Source organism: Hydra vulgaris, chromosome 14, assembly GCF_038396675.1.
Source record: "Hydra vulgaris chromosome 14, alternate assembly HydraT2T_AEP".
NCBI classification, from domain to species: domain Eukaryota; kingdom Metazoa; phylum Cnidaria; class Hydrozoa; order Anthoathecata; family Hydridae; genus Hydra; species Hydra vulgaris.
In genome coordinates, this window is record NC_088933.1 from 17,022,355 (window position 1) to 17,031,347 (window position 8,993).

The 8,993-nt window shown below is 28.6% G+C and overlaps 1 protein-coding gene across 8 annotated transcripts in view; it reads left to right on the forward strand.

Annotated features, from left to right (window-relative positions):
* The window catches only part of LOC100200608 (uncharacterized), a 40,305-nt gene extending 37,864 nt beyond the window's left edge, over positions 1-2,441 (forward strand). For all 8 annotated transcript variants that reach the window (XM_065817225.1, XM_065817229.1, XM_065817227.1 and 5 more), the window contains exons 8-9: positions 722-1,236; positions 1,405-2,441. In XM_065817225.1, the coding sequence (XP_065673297.1) occupies positions 722-1,236; positions 1,405-2,334 (1,445 nt within the window). In that variant the 3' untranslated portion in view covers positions 2,335-2,441. The remainder of the gene's footprint in view (positions 1-721; positions 1,237-1,404) is intronic.
* The last annotated feature ends 6,552 nt before the right edge of the window (positions 2,442-8,993 follow it).

The following is an 8,993-nucleotide window of genomic DNA, read 5'->3' on the forward strand; positions in this document are numbered from 1 at the left end:
TTCTATAGTATGACTCAACTTTACTCGAGAAAAACAATTTTTCAGTATAACAAAAAACTTATAAATATAAATAATAACAAATAAATTATATGAATTGGTGAGAAGAAGAACAGTGCTAGTCCATTTTTTGTTATTTGCACTTTTTTTCATAATTTCATTTAACTTATGCCAATCTCTCTATGTACTACAAAAATAATACCAGTCCATCTTTCTTTCATAATTTTTTATAATGAAAGAAAGATGGACTAGTATTATTTTACTATAATTGATTAAAACTTAAACATTATCTCGAAATGAAAATATTGGACTAGTACTGTTCTTCTTTTCACCGATATATATATGCAGGGGCAAATACAGACATGGATTCAGAGAGCTTTTTTTGGCAAAACATAAACAAAAATTAAAAAGTTAACATCTTTTTTATAAAATTAAACAAAATATTTCTGTAAAGTGTAGCCATAAGCCATATTTATTTAAAGTTATAAATAATGTTGAATACCTTCGTATCTAAAAAACTAAACTAATTTATCTAAAAATTAAATTTTTAACATCAAATATTTATATAAAAAATTATTTATATTATAGTAAAAATTTGAAGAAAAAAGTCCTGTACCTGCCCCTGATATAACTTAATAAAAGAAAACAAATATCATGATATGTTTTTTTTGTTTTTTGTTTTTACATTTAATGAATCTAATTAATTATTAATGTCTAATTATAGGTGTTGTCAATGACTCTATTTCAACTCATGCAACTGTTCGACCATCTGACTCGTGTTTATCAAATCACATTGACCAAAAGTTCAAAGCAGTTTCTGACCACGAAGAATCAAACAGCTCTGTTACAACTAGTAATTGCGATTATATTCTTCGTTGTAATTCTTCTGATTCGTCGCTATTTGGCGAAAATATGTCGACAAGAAGCTCCAACTCGAACTCTGACACAGATTTTCCTATAAAGAAAAAAGAAATTTTCAAAGAGAATATTAGTTCCAACTCTTTACGACGGACTCCTTTAAGACACGTGGATGACAGCTATAGTAAAATTGTAGAAGTTCATAAGCAAGCTGTGGAAAAAATTGCTCGTCAGGTTTCTACGTTACATTGCAGCTGCGATTCTCTACACGAACTCGGGTGGGATGATTTTGAACGCAAAGAAGATCATATACAGTTGGGTTTGTCTAATTACATTGTTATTCCTGTGAAACAAGGAGATAATAAATTATATAGTGCTTGGGTGAGTTGGTTTCTTTTTATATTATAATACCAAAGAAAACGAACGATTGTTTGCTTTCTTTCTTTAAGAATACTTTTCAGCACTAAATAATTACGCGGGGTATAATTACCCTTATAATTGCTTATAAATTTTCTAAATTTTTTTTTGACTTCTTTTTTGTGTGTTCAGATGAATCATTCATCAATACCCGATATAAATGTGGATTATATAAAATCAACGTTACATCCAAATTGCTTACATGTATGCCATAAAATAGTTCAAAAACATGCTACTCCACAAGACGGTATACCAAAAACAATTCAAATTAATTCTGTTTACATCTCACCAATGATACCCAAAATGACTCTGTCAAAGTATGTCTCACTTACACTTGAAAAGCATACCTTGATTCCAGAAGCGTATGAGCGCGAAACAGCAATGATTCTTTTACAAACAGTTAAAGGTCTTCAACACCTCTACAAGAACAATTTGCAGATATCGTCTATTAATTGCGAAAATATTTTTATCCTTGATACGGGAGAACATTCTGTAGTGCTCTCACCGAGAAAGAAACCTAACAGATGTCCTTCAATTATAGTCGGGGAATTACCTGGAATGAACTGTTTGCTCCCAGAAAAAAAAAGCATGATAACAACCGTATGTCATGAGCTTGCATTTGTTCTTTATGAATTACTTCACTGTCCATATCATGACGAATTGCGAGATGCACACGATATACCGATGCTTCAAGCAACTTTACCCACACTTACAATAAAAAGTATTTACACTCGTTATTTACAGATTGTTATAAACTTTCTAGTAGGATCTTATATGCATACAATTAAAACATTAAGAGATATTCGACTTATGCTTGAGGTTTTGTTGTTTGGACCTACGGAAATCGATAAAAGTGCAAGTCTTGATCTCATTACTAAATGGCAAAATAGACGCTGTGTTGACATTGTTACGCATCTTTTGCAAGCAACGCCAATAATAATGCTCACTGGCACGTCTGGAAAATGTACTCCAATCGATCAAGAAATAATATTGGAATCGGAGTTTTTATCAGAGATTAGCCCTGAGGAAATTCAAAGTATATCCTTTATGTTAAACAGATAGATTATTTGATTCGTTCTACGAATTAATATTTGTGTTGTTTATTATTTTTAATGCAGGTTTCTGCGTTTTTTATATTGCATCTACTATAAAAATTTAACGCATAAAAACGTTTAACGCTTTTATTGCTTTATACAAGTTTTTCTCTACAAGTTTTATAATTTCTTGTAAATAGGATTTTTCTTCATTTTATTTAAAGTGAGAAAAAAAGAGAGACTATTGAAACGTTTAAATGTTGATGCTCAACTTTAATTGTTTAAGTTAATCTGTTTAAGTTTCATTTCATTAACTGTTTAAGTTTTATATATAATCATTATTTGAGGCGCGAAAAGTGTTTGGGTATCAATTTTTCTTTACTAGATTAAAAGATTGACTAGATTAGGAAAAAATTGCAGAAAATTACAGTAGCATCAAAAATGAGATTTACGATATTTGTCGTTGCTCTGATTTCTTTTTGATCTGTCACAAGCTTTATCAAAAGAGCAAAAAAAATTTTTAACAGCATTAAATGATAATGTAGCAACTTAACGTACTTTAGGTAACTTGAAAATTCAAAGTCGGACAATTTTCATAACGCACAAAGTTTTTACTCTCAAAATCTTCTAAATGATTATTAGGAAATCGTTCAATATTTTCATATTATTTATTTCAATTTATTACTTATTTAAATTTTCATACTAATCTACTAAATCTAAAATTAAAATTTCATATTGTTTATTTCAATTTATTACTTATTTAAATTTTCATACTAATCTACTAAACTAAAATTAAAATAAAATTTGAGGGGAAAAATTGCAGTTAGTAAGACTTTTCAGAGACTGGTACCAAACGCAATGTTTTAAAGAAATAGATTCAAGCAAATAACAATAAGTAAACAACTTTATTTCGTTTTAAATCCAACAACAACGAGTTAAAGAGCAATATATATGTTGCAGACAGTTTAAAAAGTAGAGTCACTACAAAGTGTTTCTACTTTCAAGAGAATGTTAGTTTCAACTCTTTACGACGGACTCCTTTAAAACATGTGGATTACTGCTATAGTAAAATTGTAGAAGTTTATAAGCAAGCTGTGGAAAAAGTTACTTGTCAGGTTTCTGCATTACATTTCAGTTTACACTTTCATCCCTGTTTTATTACGTTTTCATTTTTATCCCTGTGAAACGAGAAGATAATAAATAAATCGGGTGAGTTGGTCTCTTTTTTTATTTAATAAAATTTCTTTATTTTATTACTAGGGGAAACAGTTGGTTAGTCACCTTTCTCTCTAAATACCTATATTTTTCTCTAAATATCTATATTTTTCTCTGTACTTTTCAAACGTATCACAAGTTTCAGAATACCCTGAAAACAAAAATAATTTTGATAAAAATAAAAAAATGCTACATACTGAAAATATTAATTATTAGTTTTTTTAAAGTATAACACAAGTTACGCTTTAATAATTTTTTTTACAATAATTCTGGTGTGCATTCTTCATAAGCCCATTTTTTGCAAACTTGCCATTTAATCCATTGTTCTCTTGATTTACTGTTGGCAAATGATTCGAAATATGCATATTCTACTTCAGTTTTTATCAACAAGATTTAACTTGAACGACTCTTTTTTACTTCCATTCACAAACGATTTACAATTCTTAATAACTTTAGTTTTACTAGTTTGTTTTTATCATTAGTAAGCCATGCTTTGACTGGTGAGTCAGTTAAAATCATAGTTGAACGCTTTTTCCTACCTCTTTTGATGCTAACCTGGGACCTTTACGCAGATACTTAAAACATTTAGATAGTATGATTGAATTTTTAAAACTAATGGAGTGATTTGATACAAGTGGATTTTTTACTTTTATGTCTGCCTGACTAGCTTGTATTAGATTCTTTGAACCTTTGTAATAGATTCTTTGAACCTTTTATGTGCTGCTTCTGGTTGATTTGAATAAGATTGGCAAACTTCTTTATTTGAATTGATCTGTGAACAAGATGAAGTAGGATGACAAAAATATCAGGATTTAATGGGTAAATATCTGTTTCATCAAAAATTCATTTAATCGGCAAATTTATTCCTTTAGAGAAGACACGGCAAATGTAGACCTTTTAGACAAGTCAGACAGCAAGTGTAACCAGTCAGTCGGCAAATTTCAATAAGCGAGGACTTCCATGTTTCGAATGGCGAATGGCACACCACCACTCTTCCCCTCCCCCACGTGACATACACTCGCGCCGGCCCTGTCTGTGTGCAATGTGTTGGAAAGGTAAGCATTACTGTTCCTTTTTTTTTTTTTCCGCAAAATCTTCTTTAATACTAAGATAAATTTCATGATTTTCAAAAAATAATAAAAAAGACTTTTCATTAGAGCATTTTGTAAATAAAATGTTGCAGATATTTTACAATATTTTCTTCTTTTATTCAACCACTTGCATTGGCATTTCTTGCATTTTCTGTTGGTGCTCCTATTAGGAAATGATCTTTAATGTTTTTACGAGGAAAAATTAAAAAAGGTGAAAGGCTTTCCAATTGCATTTATAGTGCATGCTAAAGCAGGGCCGACGACACGGGTTTCAAAATGGAGGGGTACAATCGCCAGCTCTTAAAAAAAGTCTTCTATATCTAGAATTTTCTTATAAAAAAAAAAAGTCCTTTAGAAAATAAGTGGGGAGACACGTGCCTCTCCCCCTCCTCCTCCCCGTGTCGTTAGCCTTGATTTAAATGGTGCTCCATAAATTTAGTACACCAATCTTCACGAGCTGGTTTTTTTTAAAATCCAAGATTTAGGAACTTTTATAATATTTTTAATTGTAATCTGGAATGCAAGCTTTTTTACTTCTGTAGGAGGCAGACAAAAATAAATTGGTGCTCGCAACAGGTAGTTGGCCGGGTTTTTTTCAACCTTATCTGGTGATATTTGTTGATTTTTATATCTATTATTCATGCAGGCGGATTCTTGATTTTTATGAATTAGGTCCATTCTAGAGTCATTCATTGGTATGAATGATTTTTTTACAATAATGTGTTAATGCTCTGTAGTTAATCACTTGCGTGATCTTTTGCTGCTGATCTAATAGACATGTTATTAAACTTTATATCCTAGATAGCATTAATATATAAATGTAAATAACCTTTATTAGTTTTTCTTTTATAATTTCGCTTAGTAATAAACAACCAACCCCGCTCTCCCCTACCTACATATATATATATATATATATATATATATATATATATATATATATATATATATATATATATATATATATATATATATATATATAATATATATACCAATATATATATAATATATATATATATATATACCAAGATCTAATGTGGCTTTTCTAGTAGCTTTCATTTTTTAGGTTATCTTAATAATTAATAGCTCTATTTTATGCAATTATCAAGAATATTTTAACTTTATACACACAAATAATATATTATATATATATATATATATATATATATATATATATATATATATATATATATATATATATATATATATATATATATATATATATATATATATATATATATATATATATATATATATATATATATATACAGTGGCGGATCCAGCATTTTTTGATCTTTGAGATAGCTAACTTCCAGACATGGAGCAAACTCGAAACACTTATATGTTTATACTTATGTCAAATAAGGATGCTTTGCAAAAAATTGCGATGATTGGAGCTTGGGAACAAAAAAGCAAAAACCCCAAAAATTTAGCTCCCCTTGCCCCAAACGTGAGAGCAACAAGTTGATGAAATATTTTTTGTGTTATTTTTAACTAGACTTATATTCATCGATAAATTTTAAATTTCATAGTAAAATATTTTAGCGTTCAAAAATTATGATCATATAATGTTTAAACCCCCCTCAATTTGAGGGGGTTGCAAATTTTATATTGTCATAATTTTTGAACTCTGAGAGATAATGCTTTAAAACTTAAAATATTACCTCAAGCAATGTTTGCATAATTAATATGGCAATGAATTAGCGAATAATATAACTGAATTAAGGTAAGTTTATCTAGAACGTTTCTTATTTTGTATAAAATGCCTATACTCTTTGAAATTTTATTGCACAAGTTAGCAATGTGGCTTTTCCAATTAAGATTTTCATCGATATATACACCTAAAAATCTTGTCTCTAGAACTCTTTTAATAATTATGTTATCGATAAAAAGAAAGGGTAAGTTGCTAGGCAGCTGGTGCTTTTTACCATAAGGATGAAAAAGAATCCATTTAGTTTTATCAATATTTAATGATAGTTTGTTTAATCTAAACCATTCGGAAATTTTGGCTAGTTCAATGTTCATGTTGCTAAAAAGTATAAAAATGTTTTTATGAGAAAGAAAGAAGTTAGAATCATCAGCAAACATAATTGTCATTATGTTAGAAGCTTTTGGTAGATCATTAATATATATTAGAAATAGGAGGGGTTCTAATATGGATCCTTGAGGAACTCCACATGAAATATTTAACAAAATAGATAATACGTTATCATCCGCATAAACAAATTGTTTCCGATTATTTAGGTAACTTTTAAGCCAAATTAATATATTTCCAGTAATTCCGTACCACTCCAACTTATATATGTGAACTCTTTACCATTATGAATAAAGAACAAAAGCATATATTAAACTGGTTTAAATGTAATAAGTTAACTTTAAGTGTTAATAAAACCAAATGGACTCTATTCCATTCGTTTGCAAAAAAGCGATTTTTACCAACAAACTTGCCGCAACTTTATATCGACAAAATTAAAATAAAAAATAATTCCGTTATAAAATTTTTTAGGCGTTTATCTCAATGAAAACATCAACGCACTGGAATCAACGCATTAATTATATGTATCTACGAAAATTTCAAAAACATTTGTTTCGTCGTCAAAAACATGGGCTCCGCACAATTAACTATGCTGATCGTTTTACACATACAAAACCTATTTTTACTGAAATAAAATTTATTTGAACCCGTCGTATTTAAACTTTTATATTTTGCATATTTATGGAGAAATTATCTATCCCCGTTTTTAAATATACTTTCAAACTCAAGCCTAACAACAAATACGATATAAGAAACATAAATCTTTTAAATGAGCCGTATTGTCACACAAAATTTAATCCATTTTACGCTGCTTATCGTGGACCCCGCCTATGGAAAAATATTGTTTTGCGGAATTTTGATGTACCAACTTCTTTTTATCTTTTCAAGCTCAATCTAAAAAAAAAGTATTTTTTAACTTGATAATATACTGATACTTCTAATATTTAGAAAATTGTTATTCAACTTAGATTTTAGTACTTTTATTCTAATTTTTACTTTATTTTTGAATGTTATACTTGTCTTTATTTTGCTTGTTTGTGCTTTATAAGGTTCTGACGTCACGATCTTTTTTCATATCCTAACTTCTGTTTCATTGTAAGCAGTTTATTTACGCATCTATACCTTTGTAAGTGCTTATATTAATGTGTTTTTTCTTATTTTAATGCTGATTAATGTTGTAACTATTTTAATTGTAACACGATGTATATCGCACATATAATTGTACTGTGACATTTCACTGTAAGCGAAATTTTAAAAAAACAAAAACGTAATGCGAAACAATATTATCTCATATGCGGGGTCCACGAAAAGCAACGCAAAATTGATTAAATTTTGTGTGACGAAACAGCTAATTTAAAAGTTTGTTTCTCATATCGTATTTGTTGTTAGGTTTGAGTGTGAAAGTATAATTAAAAACGGGGATAAATAATTTCTCCATAAATATACAAAACATAAAACTTTAAATAGATTGAGTTCAAATAAATTTATTAATCTTATTTCAGTAAAAATAGGTTTTGAATGTGTAAAACGATCAGCAAAGTGAATTATTCGGACCGCATATTTTTAATAAGATTATTTATATATTGAAGATAACGACTTAGTAAAAAAGTTTTAGTTTCTCAAGGAAACATATAATAAATTCCCCACAGAGCAAACGAACGACAGCTTCTTGTCAATTCTTATTAGGCACTGAACTAATTGATATTGCACATGTCCTTAAAAAACAGAAGCAAATAGCCCGGGAGATCGGGCTAGTTGCCTGTTTTTACTTTTAAGCACTGTAGCGTGTATGCATGATTGTAACGTGTATGGCGCATTTTTTGTAAATAATAAAGTATAGTCTTTAATATGAAATAGGTAACATGTTTAAGTTGCTTTTATTATGCAAAAAATATTCTTGGGGCCGACCACGGCAAACACATTCCAGGTAGGGTAAGTCGCGCAAGCTATATAAGCGATTATTAATGAGTGAAATTTTCAGAATTTTTTTTCATATTATTTTGGCAAATTTTTCAAGAGAAAAAAAATTGCTAAAATTGCTATTAAAAAAAAAAAAAATAGTAAAAGTACAGAAGACTTCCTGATCGTCAGAAGGAGAAACAGCCTGTCGAAGAAAAATTTAGATAAGTATTTTTTACTAATTTATATATATACATATATATATATATATATATATATATATATATATATATATATATATATATATATATATATATATATATATATTCGCATAAAAAGTTAAGATAGGGTATTCTAGAGTGGAGGTGTGCAACATCCTTTAGTATTTATAATCTGATATCTTTTGCATTAGACACCAGGTAAGATTATACAGCAAAAACTTTTAAACAG